This window comes from Jatropha curcas, chromosome 7, assembly GCF_041381405.1.
Source record: "Jatropha curcas cultivar XTBG-Jc1 chromosome 7, XTBG_Jcur_1.0, whole genome shotgun sequence".
Classification (NCBI taxonomy): domain Eukaryota; kingdom Viridiplantae; phylum Streptophyta; class Magnoliopsida; order Malpighiales; family Euphorbiaceae; genus Jatropha; species Jatropha curcas.
Window position 1 is genome coordinate 17043038 of NC_143157.1, and position 22713 is coordinate 17065750.

At 33.2% G+C, this 22713-nt stretch overlaps 1 protein-coding gene, 1 long non-coding RNA gene and 1 pseudogene across 3 annotated transcripts; 1 reads left to right on the forward strand and 2 right to left on the reverse strand.

Moving 5' to 3' along the window:
• Positions 1-243: 243 nt before the first annotated feature.
• On the forward strand, positions 244-4275 carry LOC149494808 (uncharacterized; annotated as a pseudogene).
• Positions 4276-4803: 528 nt separating this feature from the next.
• Positions 4804-7003, reverse strand: LOC149494809 (uncharacterized). The gene is made up of 2 exons (XR_016321883.1): positions 6343-7003; positions 4804-5604 (listed from the first exon to the last, which is right to left on the reverse strand). It is a non-coding gene; the product is annotated as an uncharacterized LOC149494809 (long non-coding RNA).
• Positions 7004-17435: 10432 nt separating this feature from the next.
• LOC119371596 (uncharacterized) lies at positions 17436-19390 on the reverse strand. Of its 2 annotated transcripts, XM_089724358.1 has the most exons (2): positions 18915-19055; positions 17436-18717 (listed from the first exon to the last, which is right to left on the reverse strand). In XM_089724358.1, exon 2 carries the CDS (start codon positions 18670-18672, stop codon positions 17569-17571), a length of 1104 nt encoding a protein of 367 aa, XP_089580484.1. In that variant the 5' UTR covers positions 18673-18717; positions 18915-19055; the 3' UTR covers positions 17436-17568. The 2 variants fall into 2 exon arrangements, with proteins under 2 accessions (XP_089580484.1, XP_089580483.1); XM_089724357.1 differs by having other exon boundaries at positions 17436-19390.
• Positions 19391-22713: the final 3323 nt, after the last annotated feature.

The window sequence follows — 22713 nt, forward strand, 5'->3', positions numbered from 1 at the left end:
ACTTATAAACTCTTGATCATTTTGGCTTAGAATTTATTCTCATATAAGCATAGTGAGATCAATACGAACCACAATTTTTACATATTCATGAAATCTCAAAGTATAGTAAGTCTGCTCTTGTATATACGCTGATGCATCATTACTTCTATTTCCATCAAATCTGAATAACCATGATTCCTAATTTGTCAAAAACTCTAAATATTGACTATCATCTCATTTAAATCATAGTAATTCATACTCCTTCACCTTTCTGTAACTGATTAGGAATCTTTGGTGATACTGCCCAAACATGTGGCGATCAAGGGCGATAATGGGGAAATACCTATTTTACCATGGAGGTGGTGGTGACGATCACATGGAATTTGGAGTTACTGATATTGGCGATAACAGAGTTGGGGAGCAAATCTTCACCAATCTGGATGGAAGCATCCTTGTGAAGCACGATTCCAATGGAAAATTTTGGAGGGCTACCCCAAATTGGATATACCCAATTACAACTGATGCTTCCAACTCCGATCCAGCAGTATCGTTTTGGCCAATCAAACTTGAGGGCAATGCTATTGCCCTCCGTAGAAAGGGCAATGACAGATTTTTACGTAGAACTGATTATGGTGGCACGGTGAATTGTCTCGCTGCAGCTCTTGGGCCACGACTATCACTACAAAAAAAACACATTTTTGCGATTGATATTTGCGACCGATTTGTGTCGATCGCAATTTTGTGATTATTTTGCAACCAATTGCGATGATTGTGATAGTTAATATCTTCCGACCAATTTGCGACCAAACTGCGACAGAATTTGCGACGGATTTGCGACCGATGCTCAATCCGTCGCTAATTGTAGCGCTAATAATTTCTGCCAGTTTGTTTTCCATTTTGTGACATGTTTAAGACGCATTTGCGACCGATTTTGCGATGAATTTGCGACCAGATAGTTTTCTGTTGCAAAATTGCGCGCTGCAATTCAGCACCAAATTTCTGCGAAGGATTAGCGACTGATTATTTGCGACCGACACTGGCGGTCGCAAATCGGTCTCAATTTTGCTCTACATTAAAACGACGTCGCAGAATTTAAAATTGCGACCGATTTTTTACATAATTTGCGACCGATTGGTCGGTCGCAAAATTTAGGGCTTTAATACGCCAGCGCCCTCCTTCTTCTTTCTTCTTCTTTCTTCTCCTCCTTTCTTCTCCTCCTCCATTCGCAACGCCGTCCCAACCGTGTGCAGCACCGTTCCCAGCCATTTGCCGCATCCTTCTCTGCTCCATTGCAGCGCCGGTCGCCGGAGAGTGTTGTCTCCTTGTCGTTCGGGGTCGTCAGTTCAGGTACGTTTCTATTTTTTTTTTCGTTTTCTTTTTTTTTTTTTTGGGAACTTCTATTTTTTTTTGTTGTTCTTGTAGTTGCATGACAAAAAATAAGTTGTTATTTAGTTGTTTTAGTTGTTATTTTGCATTGTTTGGGTTATTAAAATGAATGAGAAAAGGAAAAAAAGAAAATGTGATATTGTAATGATAATTTTGGAATTTTTTATATTTTAGGCAAAATTATATATGTAATTTAATGAATGTTTAATCAATGTAATTTTATTCCTAGATGAAATTTTATAAGTAAAGTATTCAATTTTATAAGTAAAGTATTCAATTAAATTTTGTTAGTGTTCAAAATAAGTTATATGCATGAATTTGATAATAATTAGGATGTTTTAGTTTCTAATAAGGGTTAATATTATTAAGTAATATGTAGTTGACTGTTAATTAAGGATTAATTAAAATTAAATATTATTAAGTATTATTAAGTTAATACTTAAGTATTATTAAGTATTAAATTAATTTCACTCTGATTGGAGTTTGAATTCTTAGAATCTTATAGTTTTTTGAGATAATTACAATACCACTAAAGTTATTGCAAATTAGTGTTCTTAATTGTAAATTAGTTAAACCTAATGAAAACCAGATATTGATCAAAATTGTATGATAAACACCTTCAATTTTTAATTAATTACACTTTAACTATATTTGAGGTTCTGAATTGTATATTAATCAAGTTGGCAAGCTCTTTTTTTTTATCAATCAATTTGAAACTTCTTTTTTTTTTCCCCTAAAATATATATACATATATACAGTGAAAGCTTTGATCTATACAAGACCAATGGCAGGTACATATATGTAATAAGCTTGCTAGCCGGCACGTGCGAGTAGGTTTGGCAAATCCCAATGATGTTCCTTGCTGTGACATATGTGAAAATGCACCTGGTAATTAATAATTGTAATTAACCAACTTAATTAAGTTAGAATTTGGATGAAAAAATTACATTATATTTTCTTGGAAAATTGCAGCTTTCTTTTACTGTGAAGTAGATGGAAATTCGCTTTGTTTGCAATGTGATTTGAGCGTTCATGTTGGAGGTAAAAGAACGTATAGAAGATTTCTTCTGCTGTGACAAAGAGTTGAGGTTTGTCTTTCGCCCTTTATCAATTTTTTTTTTAAAAGTTTAAACGAACAGTAATGTTTAATAATAATTTTGATTTTGATTAGTTTCCAAGTGATAGTACAGTAGCTGTAGACCCAAATTTGCAAGCAGTAGATGGAAATGATGAGATCAAGAAAGGACAAAATCAGCACCAACAATCTAATATGAATCAGACGACAAAGGGAGAGAATCAACAAAATCATGGAAATGCAAAGATAGACAATAAAATGATTCATTTGAATATGAAGCCCCTTCAATTTCATGAACAAGCTCCAAACGATTAGGTTAGCTATTTGTAATGATTAAACTAGTTTCTATTTATATTCTCAATTTTTTTATTTTGAATCAATGACTTTGCAAAATACACTCAATGAAAACTTCGATTCACACTTATTGTAAAGGTTTATTTGGTATTATCATTGTTAAAGTATTTTATCTAAATATTGTCGTAATTCTCGAAACACATGAGTAAATATATATACTCACTCTGTCCTAAAGGATCGTTCTTTTGTTCATAAATATAAATCGTTTTGAGAATATCACGAGTAATTAATCAATTTTTTCAATTTTAATTTATTTATATTAAATGCAATACTTATTATAACTTAATAATATTAACAGTCGATACCTTGGTCACTCCTGCCGACACTACGACACATCCAGCAAATACTCCTGTCGACACTATGACACTGGATTGTGTAGAGGACCGACCTCGTAGATTTGATTTCGGACCGTTTTAGCTTTCAGTGATTTTTTTCATATTTTGTATAGTACATTACATTTACAATTCCATTCTTACATTGTTACTGTGTTGATCTTGATGATGATGCTTGTGGTTGTGATGTATATATATGTCGATTTTTGACACTGGAAAAAATGTGATTTTTAATATTATTAAATTATTTTTTTTGCCTGTAATTATATTTTGCGACCGACTAGCGACCGAACTGCAACCAAAGTATAACCGAGAATTTGTGACTGATTTGCGACCGAGTTTGATAATTGCGACTGCCACTTTTTGCGACCGATTTATCGGTCTCTGATTAGCGACCGATTTTGCGACCGATTAATCAGTCGCTAATTTGCGACCGCTTAGTAATTCGGTCGCAAAATAATTTGCGACGAGCACTTTTGTGACCGATTAATGTCCGTCGCAAATCGATCGCTAAATGGAATTAGCGATCGATTTCTCATAATTTGTGACCGATTTGTCAGTCGCAATTTTGTGATTTTTTTGTAGTGTATTGACAGACAGAGTCACTGGTGCTAGAAGAGCTTGTCAAAGTGAAGCAAATTTACAACATGGAGTACCTGCTGGACGACGCCACAGTTTATGATGAATCAATCCTAAAATTGGCTCGCTCCTGTGTCTCTAACAGTACACAACAAACCCAAAAAATAGAGGTGAAAATGTCATACACAGAAGCCTGGAAGTATGAATGGACTACTAGTACCTCAACCTCAACTTCTATTAGTATGAAAGTCTCACTTGGGATTCCAAAGATTATGGATTCTTCCATTGAAGTGAACGAAAAATGGGAAAAGGAATACGAGTGGGGAACTACGATAAATGGATCACTCCAATTGACAAAAACAATCCCAGTTAGTGTGTCGCCAATGACAAAGATGACAGTTAGTCTTCTTGCAACACTTGGATCATGCAATGTTCCCTTCTCCTACACTCAACAAGACACCCTTACTGACGGCAATTTAAATGTTTCAGTCAAGCATGATGGTGTTTATAGTGGCGTCAATTGCTTCAAATTCCGTACTGAAACCTCAGAGGAAAAGTTATAAGCTTGCAGTTCCATTTACAAATCTGTGAATGCATGAACTTATCCCAAATAATTGTGTACGTAAGTCTGCTAGTGTGTTTTTATTTTGCTTTATTTTTTTCCTTTTACAGGAAAAAAAAAAAATTGCACTGGGTTGAGTATAAGGTCTTGGGTTTGAGTCTCCTTCACCATAAGAATTTATTTTAATTTAGCGAGTTAAAAGGGAAATACTCCTATTGTATGTGATCAATAATATTATTTCAGCCTGCGCAACATCCAATGAATAAAAAAAACTAATAAATAAATAAAATTAATATTGTCAATTTGGTGTTAGATTTTACTAGAGAGATTGCATATATCATCAAACAAATCTAATAAAGACATATAGGACAAACAAGGATATCGACAATTCACTTCATGTCACGACCCATTTCCGCTAGCCGGACCGGCACTAGGACCTCGGTGGACTTAAGGCCCCCGAAGCCCGTAGTAAGCCTAAATTATTTAAAACTCATATTCTATTGTGGATTCAGGCCCAATAACTTATTTCACATACGTATCCAAAATACAGTTCATATATTTAATATGGACTCTTATTATTCATTTACAACCCAACAGGAATACAATTGCGGAACTCTACCTTTACATGTATATTAACAGTCTTCTATAATTAATGTTTCAACTCCATAGGGGCATTTCTTCGTTTCTATTACCTAAAAAAAATAGTAGGCAAGGGTGAGCGCCAAACTCGATGAGTAGGGTTAGATAACCCTCTCACCCCACACAATCACACAAATGCTAAAATATTTTTATCTGGTCACTCTATTAGTTACATGATCATGCAGTTTGTTACACAAATGGCAACACAACAGCAATCACATTTATTATCACCTTCATATAATCACATCACGTGGAAATTAGTCAGTGGCGTCACCGAAACCCCTGATGAGCTGTCCTCCCACAAGGCCCATCCACTCACGTGTGCACCAGGGAGCCAATCCCCCATACCTGGCCGACTGGTCTAATCCTCACATGACTAGTTCTCTCATTGTTTTTCCATTCTCTCTTTTCTTTTCCATACCAACATGAGGCAACCGGTGGTCTCCATCCAATCTAGATCATCAGGCGCACACAACAGGAGGCCACCCTGTTGGCTGCGATCAAATCTAGATTATCAGGTGCGCAACAACAAGAGGCCATCCTGTGGTTTCTATACAGTTCATATCATCAAGTGCATACGGGGGCGCCGATCTCCCATTTACCCGGCTAACGGTCAAATTTCATCAGTTCATCATGTTCAGGATCCATATCACAAAGAACAGCCTTACAAACCCATGGTGACCCACTTCATCCCAATTCTACACAAACAACGCATAGCAATATCACAACACAAGTAATCAAACAATTTTTAATATCAACAAATAATGCATCATAATATGGCAATTCAAGAAAATAATGCATGATAACAATTAGCCGTGAATGCATGAATGCAAGCGGACTATCTTTATTACTGCACGCTTCTAGCATTTGTCTTCACCTTTCGGGACTTTATAAACATCTAAAATAAAATAATAAGAAAATTCTACATAAGAGGTCTAATTCGAGAAATGTATCTTACCCTAATTATTAGTTTTGGACTAGTCGCTCTACTCACATATCAAACTCAATCGTATATTTATATATATATAATGTTTCCTTATTTATTTATTTATTCTAATTTATAACCTTTAGATACATCTAATAATACTAATAATAATAATCATTAAGAATAATAATATTAATGCTGATACTATTCGTTAAGTATTTTATCATGAGAATAATAATAATAATATTAATACCAATTAAATTTTACTTTATATTAACCTACAAGCATATTTCCATAATACCATAAATTTTAATTCCTCCTATTTATATTTCTTAAAATTCCGAAAATTAACTTATATAATTCCTAGCTAGAATTCTTATTTCGATATCACTCTTATACCTAATATTCATGAATTATATTTAACAATGTTCAATTTAATTCACTTAAATACTCAATTAATTCATTAATTCGGAATTTATTCGAAAATTGCGAATTGAGTCTTAGAGTGTACCGATCGATAATCGGACAACGAATCCACAGTCTACACGAGGAGAGGAAGATTCTGCCTTTTGGTGCCTTGCCGGAGTGTCGCCGGCCCGCCGTCGCCGTGCACGGTGGCCGGAAAATCAACCTTCGCCAGAATTGAGCAACACATACACCAAAGTGTTCGAAATCGTGCAAGGACCTCAAATATATATCCGATTTGAGCTAAGTGTGCCTTGTTTGGCCGGAAATAGCCCTTGAACCTTCTGCTAGCCGCCCTTCCATGGGTTTTTTTCGATCTAGGCGACCTCACTCCAGATTGAAGCCATGAAACGGAAGCAGGGGAGGAGGGGAAGTCGATCGCATCTGACTCGTGGCCTGGAATCGCCTGAAATGGCGCGGGTCGCCAGTAGTTGCAGGCGAAGAAGCTGTCAACTAAACTCAGCCCGATTCGCGCCAACGGAGGTCCTTTCCGCGTGAGAGGAGGCCGGAGACTCGACCAGCGGCGCAAGGTGAGTCGTCCGCCACCTCGTGCTCATCGTGCGGTGGCCGAAAACGAGGAGAGGGAGGAGGAGCGGCGCTGCTCCTTGCGTGCGAGAAGAAGAAGAGAAGAAGAGAGAAAAAGAGAGGAGAAGATGGGTCTAGAGAGTTCTGGGCCATTCCGATTTGGTTCAACCGGTTTGGTTCAAATTAACGATTCGATTCGATTTTTATTTGGTTTTCCGAGTTTTCACTTGGTTTTCAAAAAATCAAAACTGATTTACGGTTCCTATTATCCATAATTAAATATTTGTTGTATAACCCCATTTAATTCTTATTAGTTTGATTTATTTCCTAATGATTTTCAGTCAAATTTATATCTTTCTCAATTTACTCAAAAATAGTGCATTAAATTTAGGATCACCTACTTAAGTGGTAATTAAAATTTTTATTACTATTTTAAGTGGTCCAATATCAATTCTCAAGAAGTTTAAATTCTTTTCGACTAGAAGTTCTAATAACTTGTTTCGGGCTTGAGCCCAACTCGCACTTTAGGTCCAGATTGAAATTGCTCGATACTTAAGCTCATACCGTCACAAATTCAGATTTTTGATTTATTAAAAATTCAAAAGTTTTGAAAATAAAAATTCAGGAGGTTTCACTTCAAGAAAAAATTAAAAAAAATCTAAATATTAAAAAAATATTTTTATAAAAATTATTCGTTTGCTTTGAATGAGTGGCTCGTATACAACATATAGACAGAGTAATTTCCAAATGTCATAAGCATAAAACATGCAAGTCCCTATAGCCCTTTAAAATTGAAGACCTGTTTGATTTAGCGGTTTTTAGCCGCCGATAGCAAATAGTTGGTGATTAATAACCGGTAGTTGATAAATATTAGCATGAAAATTTTGGTAGTAGTTTTTGTTAAAATGTAAAAATAACCATTATACATTTAATTGTCTATGTATACATGTTAAAGCTAAAACAAGTAGAAAGTTTTAGACGTTCTCTTCTTTCAGACATCTTTTTTTCTTTTTTTAGAAATTTTTAGAATTTTATTTTATTTTTCTACTATATTTGATTGGATGTTGAAGATATTTTCAAAGTTTATTCATAATTACTCTAATAGTTAGGTATATACTATTTTGAGTTTGAAATTTTTAAATTTCTTTGTCTTATTTAACTATTAGTTTTAAGATAATAATTACAAATTTAATTTTTTTTCTTCTATACATCTATATTTTATATATAATATAATTTATAATTTATATTATATATAAATGTGGAAATAAGGGAGAATAATGAGATTTTCGATAATGCCCTTAATAAAATTTGAATATTCTATAATAACCTTAGTCGTGACCAATTAAAAAATTATATTTTATTAGTTGATTGAATATAAGTTATTAAAATTATTTTTTAAATAAATACATATAGAAAAATAAGCATTTCAAAATTTTAAGTTTTATCTTTTTCTTAAATTTACTTTTAATAAAAAATATGATAATGACATTTGGAAATTTTCAAATTTATTTTTTAAATATTTGATTCTATTTTTATTATAATTCAAAATTTTTTATTTAGGAGAGAGATAAAAAAAATATATTTTTTTTATAATATCAATTTTTTTCTTTATGTTTGTATAATTTGATTGAATATATTTTTAAAAAATAAATTTTCAAATAGCATCTACATAACCTTTCAAAATTTTTAAATTTTTACTTTTAAATTTATTTTTAAATAAAATAAACGGTTGAAAATTTTAATTTCAAAAATATATATAATATTTTATTGTTATATCTATATGTATTGAAACGTATTTATTAAGTGATATTATAGAGGCTTAATTATAAATTTAGTGCCCGGACTCTTTAAAAATTTCTATTTAAGTGCCTTAATGAAAAATGTTTGCAATCAAATTTCTGAATCGATAAATATTTTTTCAACCAAATGTCTCCATCTTAGATGGCTTATTAAAAACACAAATAAGACTTGTGGAACACACTTAATGTTCAAAAAATTTACTGAGTAGGACAATTAGTGGCTTGTCAAATTTGATATGTCAAACATGTCTAGGGTAAAAATCCAAGGATAAAATTGCCCTTACTCTTGTACACATCGGACTTCTCCTTCAACTTCTTAGTCCTCTCCCCTCTATCGTCATCTCCACCATTCCACCTATCATTCACGCCGTCCTCAACTCTTTCTTTACGCTGCTTTGATGATGAATATTCCTCTATGTACTCCCAATTTCCAGAGCCAAACGAATCTCTATTTTCAAAAAAGGAAATTAGTGATTTAACTATTTACAGGCCCCTCCAAATAAGATGTAGCCTCTGTTAGCGTCCTCTGTGACAGTGATTAAGCACACAGAAGAGAAGACTGTGTCTCCTTTGAAACTCATTTCACTGAAAAGGACAAACCAAACAATAAAAAGAAAGGATAACAAAACAAAATAAACACATTTTCCATTCCAAAACTAAACAAATAAAAGATTAAAAAAGAAAGAGAAAGAAAGAAATACTATCGTTCATTTCTATCTTCTTCCAGATCTGATTTCCCTCCATTGAATTCTTCTTTCTTCTTTATGTGCCTCTGAAAACTATCGAACTCTAAAAGAAATATAAAAATATTTATATTCAGACATGAGAAGATTAGGAAACGAATTTGATTTTTCTTGTCTTTCAGGAATTGAAATCTGAGTCACGGGAATTGCGAGGAATTTTGGAGTTTCTCCGATCATGGCCAACGTCGACGCACTTATCATGATTTCACTATTCTTCGTAATCTCTCTGATAAGCTTTATGAGAAGCACAAGAATGCAGCTCTTGAGGTTTATTTGTCTTTCCAAGTTGAAGAAGTCGAATGTGTAACAAGAGTAAGGGCAATTTTGTTCCTGGATTTTTACCCTAAACCTATTTGACATGTCAAATCTGACGTATCAAGCCACAAATTGTCCTATAAAGCAAAATTTTGAACATTAAGTGGATCTTATTAGTCTTATTTGTGTTTTCAGTGAGCCACGTAGGATAAAGACACCTGATTAAAAAAAATTATTGGTTTAGAATATTGATTGCAAACATTTTGAAATATAAATTTTTGAAGAGTTCAGACACTAAATTGTAGAATTAATATACAGTTATAATGAATTTTAGATAAATGACAATATAAATTGAACTGAGGTGTGTATATATACACACTATTGTTTATTAATTTACCATTATATTCACATTTATTTCAGATGAAATTTTGTTTTAATATTATAAAAATCTAAATAATATAAGATAAAAATTGTAACCAATATTTAATATTAAGAAATAAAAACAAGTATAAATAATAAGTGAACGTACATAAAAAAATTAAACGAGTATGAATAGCAAGTACAGTCAACGTGCAATACACGTCATAAAAAGACTAGTGTAAATAATTAAAAGTGTGAATGGGACGACATTGGGTTCCTAAAATATATGTGCTAAGTTTATGGATTGACAATAATTAAGGATTTTAATTTTATTGGTTGAAAATTTTATTTGTTAAAAAATAAAGTTTAATTTTGATGGGTTATGTTAATTTTCTATTTGAATCTAAATTCTATTAGGAAGTTTAATCTAACTCTAAATAAAAAATTATCAAGTTTAATTCCATTCTAATTTAAGTAAAAAATAAAATTAAATGTTATAACTTAAAAATTTTAATTGTTGAATGTGCGTATTATTATTGTTAACTATCAGAATTGAGAATTAGTCCCCTGGAAGAATTAATTGGACATATATATTAAGAGAGAAATAATTATATTTGGATAAGGATAGTGGAAATCCTATGATATTTGTTAGTTAGAGTTTATTTAAGAATCTAATATCTTTTAATATATATTTATATATTATCAGTAGTCTTCCTATAAAATATTGATCATTTATGCCCAACAAATGTTATAGCTTAGTCTGAATAAGTGAATTGTTTAAGCTCGAACGCTTGGACTACGTAAGTCCTACTCAAATCAAGTACTTATCCCAAAAGAAAATAAAAAATAATTATCAAACGAAAATAAATAATGATATAGGGTATCTGACATACCCCGAATTTTTATTTTCGAAACTTTCAAATTTAATTTAAATCAAAAATCGGAATTTTTGACCGTGTAGGCTGTAAATGTAATACAGTCTTAATTCGAGCCCAAATTTTCGAATTGGACCCAAGCCCAAAAACAGATTATTCGGAATTTTCGATTGGACAAAACTTAAAATTTTCGATGAAATTAAAACGGAATTCTAGTTACTAATCGATTATAAATTTATGTGTATGTATGTAACTACTATATAAATTAATTATCCAAAAATCAAATATGATTGCTATTAATATTTTATTATTGTTGAGTAAATGGAGAAAATATTATGGAACGGAACTAAACAATCAAAATAAATCGAACCGGACCCAAAAATTAATTTAATTTGTCGAAAACCACACGAATAATTCGGAAATCGAGTGAAAAACTTGAAAACCAAACAAAATGAGACCAAATCACTAAATCGGACCAAACTGGTTCGAATCGAACCGGAATGGCCTAGAAACCCAATTTCCTTTCTTTTCCTTTTTCTCCTTTTCTTTCTTCTTCTTTTTCCTCTCGCGCGACAGCCCCTCCTCCTCCCTCTCCTTCTCGTTTCCGGCCACCGTTTAGCAAAATGGAGGTGGCGATCGTGGCGATGCTGGACACGGTTCCAACCTTCCTTCGCTCTGATTGGACTTCCAGCGGCGCGGATTGAGCTCGTTTGTTCCGACAGCACTGCTCTTCGATTTTCCGGCGAATCTCGCCAATCTCTTCGACTTCAGGTGCCGGGGATGGTAGATTTGGACTCCTTGCAACTTTTTGAGTCGAATGGTGTGATCGTTGTAAATTTCTGGGCGGTTTGACTTTCCTTGCCATCGTGCACGGCGGCGACGGAAGCGGTCCGGCGAGACTCCGGTGAGACTTCAAGAGGCAGAATGATCTCCTCTTCGCGCGGAACACGGAAATCAAATCCGATTTTCGATCGGTACATTGTAAGGCCTGGTTACTCATTTTCGGTGTAAAGTCCAAAACTTTGAATTAATTAATTAATTAATTAATTAATTACATGATTAATTGAATTAGTAAAAAAATTGGAGTTTTATGAATTGAAATACAGATACTTTAGTTACATGTGAGCATCGTATAAGAACCGGACTTCAATATAGTTAATGGACGATAAGGAAAATAACAATTAAAAAGTATTGGTGGTATAAACCATTTATATCCTAATGTGTGAGTATTATAACAAATCTAGTTGTATTAATAAATGGAAATAATTCTTAAAATTGTTGGTATAACTAATACTATGATTAATGATACTTTTATTTTGATTTGCTAATATTACTAATATTATCATTATTATGAATCATTAAACTCACTAAAAACACTTATATTAAAGATGTGAATAAAATAATTGAATAAACAAGACTACTGTAATTAAATAGTTTAGTAAATTAAATAACGACTTTAATTAGCGAATAAAGATTAAATTTCTTGAATTGGAATTCTTACTTAGAATTTCCTTCTAGATGCTTGCGAAGCTCTTGAATGTCGAAACAAAAGCTGAGAACGGGAAATAATAAAGAGGGTCCTATTAAGGACAGTAAAGAACTGTGAGTAGTGTTAGATAATTCGCATCATCCGCCTGCATTCATGCATTCACGGCTAAATGTTATCATGCATTGTTTTGTTAAACTGCCATATTGTGCTGCATTATTGTCCCGATTAAAGTTGATTACCTGTGATGTGATATTGTTGTGCCTTGTTTGTGGAATTGAGATGAAGTGGGTCACCATGGGTTTGTGAGGGCGGTCCACGAGACCGTTGGCAATATGGGAGATCGGCTCCCCCGTGTGCACCTGATGATATGATATGGATGATATGGAAAACCACAAGGTGGCCTCCTATTGGTATGGAAAAGAAAAGAGGGAATGGAAAAACAATGAGAGGACTGGTCAAGTGAGGATTAGACCAGTTGGCCGTATGGGGGATCGGCTCCCTGGTGCACACGTTATGAGAGGATGGGCCATGTGTGAGGACTGCTCATTGGGGGTTTCGGTGACGCCACTGACTAATTTCCACATGATATGATTATATGAAAGTGATAATAATTGTGATTGCTGTTGTATTGCCATTTGTGTGACAAACTACATGATCATATAATTAATCAGTGACCAGATAAAAATATTTTAGCATCTGTGTGATTGTGTGGGGTGAGAGGGTTATCTAACCCTACTCATTGAGTTTGGCGCTCACCCCTGCCTACTATTTTTTTTCAGGTAATAGAAAGAAAGGAAAGCCCTATGGAGTTGAAACACTTATAATAGAAGACTGTTAATGATAGAAATAATGATGTAAATGTAAAGGTAGAGTTCCGCAATTGTATTCCAGTTGGGTTGTAAATAAATAATAAAAGTCCATGTTAAATATATGAACTGTATTTTGGATACATATGTGAAATAAGTTAATGGGCCTGAATCCATAATTATGAATAGAATGTGAGATTTAAATAAGTTAGGCTTACTACGGGCTTCGGGGGCCTTAAGCCAATCCAGGTCCTAGTGCCGGTCCGGCCCACGGAAATGGGTCGTGACAGTATCATTATTCAAACCTTTTCCTTCCTTTTTTTTCTTATTTTTTGAAAACTAAGTAAGAAATTTGGTGCTCGAAATCTAACTGTGGAACGCCAAATAAGATACATGTAGTTGACTAATGTCATCGTAAGTAAATTTTTGGAACATCTCTCTTCCAATAGTTTGAAAATAACTTTTTGTGTACAAGCTACATGAGAATAGTTTTCAGAAATGGAACAAGATGTTAGTAGAGTATTTTTTAATTTTAAAACCATTCTACTACTTCGATACAAAGATATAATCCTAAATGTTAAAAAAAGTCAATTAAGTATCAAAATGATGATATGATAGCCGGAAATATGATCAAGCAATTTATGGGCCCATAAATATCTAATCAACATTCTATGTGGATTGACATGACATACTTGAATTAGAAAAATCTAATCTAACGTGGCAAAACTAGTGAAATGACTACCATACCTTATATGAAAAGAGTCATAAAAAGAGGTATAGACTAAATACATGAATAGAAAACAGTAAGAGTGCTGAAAAAGATCGAAAAAAACAGAAAGAACTAAAATCTTGAACAAACAAATCACTTTCTTTTATGAACAAACAAAACAAAAAAAAGAAAAAGAAAAATAAATTATATGAAAAGAAATAAAATCTTGAATGAAGATTTAAATTTCTTGCAGAGTCAAAATGTTGGCCTTTACTCAAAACCCAACAATATACTATTTTTCCCTTTAAATCTTAAGACTAAATGCACAATTAATCACTTGAATTCCCTTCAAGGTCCCATAAACCAGCAACAAAATTACTAAATTTTGATTCAAAATTTCCAAAAAACAAAACTTCCTAATTCAAAAAACAAGAAAAATTAAAATTAATATTGATTGAACAGTACTATTTTGGATCGGCAAGGTTTTTTACAAATAATGCAAAAGAGATTGAGCACGGCCTGTGTCGACTCAAAGAAATTGGAGTGAGAAAGCTCGGGATGCTTTTGAGCCTCCTGAAAATACTTTAGGAGAGCACCACAGTCCCAACACTTCAACGATGCTCCTGTTGTTGCTTGATCTATCGATGGCCATGGTAAAAAGAAATAAAATGTTATTTTGAGAAAGGTCACATCGTATTAGGTTTTTCTAACTCAATTATTACATGTCAGCTTATGGGGTGCTGACTGAATGTTTATAGGGCCTGCTAATTGCTTAATAATATTTTGGGCTACCACATCATCCGTTAACATTTGATTAGCTTTTTTTTTTTTTTTTTTTTAAGTATACCACCCAATTATAAACATTTTAGGTTCGTATACCAAATTGACAGAAAATCAAAAGTTGATACACTAAATTTATCATTTATCCTTTCTTTTATTGTGTTTGTGAGAAAATAGTTTATAGGTTAAGTTTTGTTGATTTATTCTATTTATTTTCTATTAATTCCGGGTTTTTGCTTGGTAATTTTCTTGTGGGTTGCTATTCCCTCTAGCCTTTTGCGAGTTTCTCCTTAATTTTATTGAAGGGTTTTGCTTTGTTTGCTATTTTGCTTGATAGCTAGGTTTGTTTTTGTGTATTTGATTTTATGAGAGATGTCTCTTCATAGACCTTTTGAACCTGATTTCTGTTTTATTCAAAAATCTTCTTAAATTTAAAAGAGATTCAACTGTTGGTTTACTTCACTTTAGTAATTGACAGGTATAGCAAATAACACCCCCACTTCAAACTTTCTGTGGATTCTTTGAGACATGATATAACACTAACTTGAAGAAAATTACAGGTATAACGTTGAATTTCACAATTTCATTCAATATCAACTTATCTGTTACAAGGAATGATCTCTTTAATATATAATACATCAGTTCCTAAACTATAGGAGATAAACAACGTAAAAGAAGGAGGATTACACAAATCAAGTATATCAGATATTCTAAAGATATACATTCTATAAATACAAAAAACAAATCTATCTCTTAATAGACAAATCTCAAAACTTCCCCTCAAGTTGATGAATGAATATCCCACATTCCCAACTTGTCACGACATTTTAAGAAAATCTGACTTGTCACTGCTTTAGTAAGAATGTCTGCTAATTGGTTTTCAGACTGAATCTTATGAACCTTCAAGGCATTATTATCAAGCTTTTCCTTGATAAAAAATCTATCTACCTCCACGTGTTTCATCCTGTCATGTTGTATGGGATTATGGGCAATATCACATGCTGCTATATTATCACAGTACAAGCTAATTGGACGAGCAGATGCAAATCCTAAATCTCCAAGAAGAAGATTTATCCATAATCCTTCACAAAGTCCAAGTACAACTCCTCTAAGTTCAGCTTCTGCAGACGATCTAGCTACCACATTCTGTTTCTTACTTCTCCATGTGACAAGATTCCCTTCTACGAATATAAAATATCCAGATGTGGATTTTCTATCACTAATATCACCTGCCCAATCAGCATCCGTATAAACTTTAATTTCTTGTTCAATTGAGTTCTTTCGGAACAAAATTTCCTTTCCTGGTGCAACTTTTATGTACCTCAAGATATGTGTTACTGCATCCATATGTTGTTTACTCGGATTATGCATAAATTGACTGATCGTACTCAAAGCATATGCCAAATTTGGCCTTGTATGTGAGAGATACATCAATTTCCCTACCAATCTCTGAAATTGTCCTTTGTCAGTTGGAGTTTGATCTTCTTCCACACACAACTTCAATCCTCCTTCTATTGGAGTATTTGCTGGTTTACATCCTGTCATTCCTGTTTCCTTCAACAAATCCAATGCATATTTTCGTTGGTTCAAGAATATTCTTGCTCTTGATCTTGAAACCTCAATTCCTAGGAAGTATTTTAAACAACCAAGATCCTTCATTTCGAAATCTCTTGATAAATGTTCTTGCAACCTTCTTCTTTCTTCCGGATCATCTCCTGTAACTATCATATCATCGACATAAATAATGAGCGCTGTAATTTTCCCATTGTTCCTTTTAAAGAATAAAGTGTGCTCTTGGTTACTCTGTCGATAACCGAAAGCTGTCATCGATTGTGTGAATCTTCTAAACCAGGCTCGCGGTGATAGCTTCAAACCATAAGCCCAATATTAAATAAATAATTGAATTTGATTTGATTAATTGCTCCTAGGGCCTAGATTCTCAACATGGTATCAGAGCTGTAGGTAACCTGAGATATCTCTTCATGATTTCTAGTTTCATAGACATCAAGAGCCATCTCTTGACCTTTTGATTTGCACCATACCATGCTTCATATTCTAGATCTTCCTCTGACGGTGGATCCTTCTTCCCTCTAATAAACGAGAGTTTCTCTCGTTCAGCGATGTGCATTTCCATTAGTTGTGACCATACATCATAATTAGATTCATCCAGTGTTATACCTGCATTAAAAACACCTTCAGATTGAACAACCACCTGAGCAGGTGTTGATTTAGAGACATCCGTCATTGTTACAGATTCGACAATTTCAGAGACAATTCCTCAGGCTCTGATACCACGTTGAATTTCACAATTTCATTCAATATCAACTTATCTGTTACAAGGAATGATCTCTCTAATATATAATACATCAGTTCCTAAACTATAGGAGATAAACAACGTAAAAGAAGGAGGATTACACAAATCAAGTATATCAGATATTCTAAAGATATACATTCTATAAATACAAAAAACAAATCTATCTCTTAATAGACAAATCTCAACATATAATTCGTGAGGACCCTCCGATGATTCCATTAAGACGACAGTGTTTATGTCGGTTGCAATTACTTTGGTTTCAATTTTGTGGTCAAGGAGGAAGTACCTGACGTGTGATTATCACGAGTATCCGACACCGTTTTGGTACCAGATCTTTTTTCTTTTTTTTTCCCCTTTCATCCTCAATAAGTCACTGTAATGTCTTATGTTACAGTTCCATCTCTGGACACAGCCGTAATATGTAATGTAACGTGGCTGTCTTTGTTTGTTTCTTGCTTTTTTTTTGAAATATAATTGGAATATATGTTGCTTATAAGCTACATCTCATTTATCAGATATTAAATAAACAAAAAAAATATTACTCTTGGGTACAAGACCAAGAATTGTTATAAGAAGACTTTCAGTAACTTCATAAATAACAAAGTCTGTTTCTCCCGTTACTGTTGCACGTTTTGGGTAAAACAAGGACCTTTCCGGTGGATGATGAAATTACACTGACTGCACTGCAGAGCCAAGTCCTCGTCAAAAGGCTCAGCGCAGTCATCACATGGCGGGTAGAACTTTCTCTTCTTGACCAAGATAAAAGGTTTCTGGACTAAAGTGAGACCATGTGAATGGATTCCACTAAGTGAATAAGCACTACTTCTGTCAAACTTGATATATGGGTACCTTCCAAGAACACATTCAGGGTGAATAGAAATGTCACATTCTTCACACCCATAAAACCAGGGTGCATAGTTGAATACATAAGTCCCAGGGTCTATTCTCATCTCGCATACCTCACAGTAATGGTCAAACGACCTGTCGCTAACAAAATCATATTTAAGCTTAAGAGGATGCTTCTCATCAAATCTGTGTCTAACTGAGATTGGTAGAGTAGCACATTTAAAGTCTAAACAGAAGTTGCAATCTTCACACTCAAAATAGCTGAACTTGGTTTCATAGCAAGCACTGCAATGACAGCTATAGCTTCTTTTGCTGAGTACTAGGCGAAGAAGGTGGTCATGGCCATGGTGCTTAAGAGTTGTTGATATAATAGCAGAACATCTAATATCAAGGTAGAAATCACATTTCTCACAATGGTAGCAAAATCCATGGCAATATTGCTCACAAGCATTACATTTGAACAACCCATCAAAGCTATATGCTTTTAAGAGAAGAGTAAGCGAGTGCCGGTGAAGTGGGTGTTTTATCTTAGTAGACAATTCAGAGCATTCCCTGTGCAGAAACATGTCACATTGTAGACAACCATAGGTTATTGAAGCAGACGACAATGGTAACATACACCCAACACAACGTTTCTTGTTGTTAACCTGATCAATAATGGCCAAACCATGTTCATGACTAAACTGTTTGTTCTCTGCAACTAGTTGTTCGTCTGCATCATCATCACTAGTTGATTTTATAGATAAATCTCCAAGAGCATCAGTACCAAGTTTGTGAGTTTCATCTTCAACCCCAATTAAATGTTTTCTTGCGCAATCGACATGAACAACATAATCGCAGAGAGAACAATAATAACCACCATGGTCTAAGTTCATTTCAATTTGACAAATTCCACAAGATTGATCTGTGGATTCACTATTCTGAAGGAAATAGAAGTGGGTTATTACATGTTTATGCTCTGTTATTCTAATAGCTTTAGGTCGTGAAATGCATTCTTTATGAACCATAATTTGACACATAATACAGATATAAGGAGATCGAGTCCCTTCGTTCCCACAAGCATCACAAGTGAAATTAATTGACTTCAACAAGTGAAAGAATTGATGCTCGTAATTACCTGTAGGTGTACCAGAAACACATGGCTTCAAGGCACAATCGATGTCGAGATCGAATTGGCATAGAGAACAATTGTAGACCATGTTGTTTAAAGATCTACTGCACAGATCACAAACGCCCCGTCCTGAAGAATATGGCTGGACCATTAAGAGAGTGAGAGGGTGTTTCCTGTGCAAGGGATGGTTGATCTCTCTAGGTAGCTCTGCACAGCCTTTGTGGAGGAAGAAGCTGCATTTGAAACAATTGTAACTAGGACCTGATATTAGCTGCTTGCACCCACAACAAACATTGTTGTTTTCGTCATTTATTTCTTCTTCATTATAGATCAAATTATGAATATGGCTGAAATGTTCAAGCTCCATATCCTCCTCTGTAAAACTCTCTCTCTCTCCTTTTCCTTGTTCTTCCCAGATTTCCTCTCCATTTTCTTTCCTTCCCCTTTTTCCTTTTTTTATTCCTTTTCTCCATCCTGACACGCAGACCGTCTAGTAATAACTTCATTTATTATTATTATTATTATCCAAAAAATCTTATACCACGCGTAACTCGCAGACCCAGAAATTCAAATAAATAATACTCCATCAATTCTATTTTATTTAATTATTATTATATTTTAAATGTCTTAAAATATTTATAAAGTTTTTAAATATATATATATATATATATAATTATTTTTTATAATAATTTTTATGATTCTTTATTAAATGAAAAATTTTTATTAACATTTTAATGAGTTAAAGGGTAAAAAAAGGCAAAATAATTTCTATTAACTAAATTCTTAATATGTGTGTTTTATCAAATCATGCAAGCAAAATGAGACGAAAGGAATATTTGACAAAATTAAATAATATTTGATTTATTTTCTATTGAATTGGGCTATTTTGATTTAAGTATTTTTAAAATATAGTGCGGATTAAATTAATTAATGCACAACCTCTCAAAATTATTGAGTTGTTTTTGGAATGATAAATTTTAAATTCAAATCACAGTCAGAAGTGAATTTACAACAAGTTAATAATAAAGTTTAACAAACAATTGAAAAGGTCACTAGTGCGTTTATATATATATATACCAAATATTTAATTAGTGAGAGTACATACAATCAACAATTTAAAAGAGTCAAAATATATATCTTGTATTTTTTTAAAAAAATCTTGTGGCCTCTTATACTTTAACGGGGTTTTATAAAGTACCTCTATTTATTTTGTTCATATTTAATAAGTACCTCGCCACGTTGGAATTAATGCGTGAGTATCCACGCTAGTATGAAGAGAGTGAAAGCTTGTTTAATTGCCATATTGTCACCTCTTCCCATTTCTCCTCATGTTCTGTTCCCAATGGTATACTTCTTTCTCGCATTATATTTGTTGCTGAAGATGAGGATGACCAAGAATGTGACCTAGAAACCTTTGCCGTTGGGCTTGACCAAGCGGTAATAAATTCGTATATGAAATTTCAGTCACTAAGGATGGGAGTTCAAATGGAAATAATACTACTTGTTCGATCTGTTTATGCGAGTATAAAGATTTGGAGATGCTACGAATGATGCCTGAGTGCATACATTTTTTTCACTTATGTTGCTTGGCTAAAGCTTAACGGGTCGTGCACGATTTGTCGAAATTCGCCGCTTCCGACTTCTCTTTCAACACTGTTGTCGGAGGTTGTGCCTTTGTCAGAGTATGCGGCAGATCAAAGAAGGAGGTGATTTTGATTGTTTATGCAGTGATGGTGACTGGTTTGAGGTCTTCTTGTTTGGTTTGTTTTTGGAACTATAAATTTTTGTTCTTAAATAGGCAAAGCTAAGTTTGTAGGATTTTGATTTTTATTATTGGTAAATTGTGATTTTGATTTGCTAAGGCAGAGAACGGAAAAACAGAATGCTATCTCTTTTTTATGCTGTAAGAAACTTAGGATTGAATTGAGTGTTACTGTTTTCTTACATTGAACTTAACCTTTTTTTTTTTTTCTTTTTTTACCTTCACTATGGAATGATTGATCTTTTCTTTTTTATCCCCTGAAAATCATGTTGTGTTAAATCATTTCTCTATGTCCCAACATTTCATTAGCAATTCAATTATTGTATATACCTGTAAATGACATTAGGATTAATATGCAGGGATCTTGCGACCAACAACCCATTTTCTTATTTTCTTGATTTTCTGGTTTAACTTTCTTTTTCTAGTAAATCAAGTTCTGCTCTTCTCTGATTTTGTGCTCTAAACATAATTAAAATACTTTTAGAAAGCAAAAGTAGGTTTGTTTTTTCTTTCTCTCAATTTGATGGGTTTTGAAAGCAAGACGGAAGAGGAGGAAGGAGGAGATGGCAATGTATGATGTGGCGTATGATGTGTTTCTCTCTGTTTCTGACATGTCATTATATTTTTCCAGATAAGAGGATTTGAGTTGCACACGCTTCATTTGCCTAGGATAAGTACTTATTAAATACGAAAAAAATAAATAGAGGTACCTTATAGTACCTCGCAAAATATAAAGAGTCATAAGATTTTTTAAAAAAATTATATGGTCCAAAATATACATTTTGCAAATTTAAAAGTTCCACTTGTGTATTAAATATATGCACAGACATGACCAACATGTTAAACCAATAAACCAAAAAGGTTGAACAAAGTGAAGTGATAGATTCCCTCTGAGTTATGGGCTTATTTTCACTCATTATTTCTGAATTATATCCCATATTTCTTAATTATCCATATACTTCAATTCCTTACTTAAAAATACCTAAATTACTATTTAAATAATATAATAGTCTATTCACTAATTATGCGGTAAACAGCCAGTAATCTTGCTAACATGTACATGTTTTTTAACAAAAAAAAAAATTTCATATTAGATTTTTTAATAATTTTTTCTCTCCCACCTTGTAATTTTCAATTTCCTCTCTCCTCTCTCTTCTTTGCCGCTAACTCCATTCCTCTTCTCCATTGTATGATCACAGCTCCTCCCCATAGCACCACAACCTCATTTTTTGTTATTTCATGGTCAAGGAGCAACGCCAAGCCACCAAACATCGACCAAACCCTTCTCTCTCTCTCATCCTCTCTTGTTTCTGATCCAAACATCTTCTCCTCCATTAATGGTGTCTTATAGAGTATTCAATCCTGAAAATTTACGCTCCATTTCTCTCTCTAAAAAAAAATATAAAAATTCTGTATCAGTCTCTTTCTTGATCTTTATGTTTTCATAGATCTTGTAGTTCTCTCTATATATTTGAAATCAAATTAAGCTCTCATGTCAAATTCCACTGCAATTTTTTCATAATTTATTAATCTTTTTTGTACAACTTACAATCTTTAGAGCTCTCAAATGAAATCTTTAGATCTTGGTAGGATTTTGATTTTTTTTTTTTTTTTTTTTTTGTAATTTTCAAATTTTTTTAATTTTTTGGGTTAGTTTTTCAAATTAAAGATAATTATTATAAAAAAAATTATACTGTGGATTTCCACTTCATATAATTGTGGTTTATGCTTCCATTTTGCCTTTGTTATTTCTTTTGTGACCTTTAGCTTCTTCCTATGTAATTTTTATCTAATATTTTTTCTCCCTTCGGTATCACTTTTTTTATGTATGGAGAAAGCTTTTTTAAAGTAGGTTTTCCTAAGGTTTTATTTTCCTTTTTTTTATAAATAATTTACTACTTGTTTTGGAGTTGTGCTAATGTTATCTAATCTATTTTTAGTTTCATAGCTTTAAAAAATCTGAAAAGAACAGAGATGAACTAGAGCAAGGAGAGAAGATGAGCTCAGATTGGAGATCAGCGTTTTACTTTTTCTGGCAAGAGA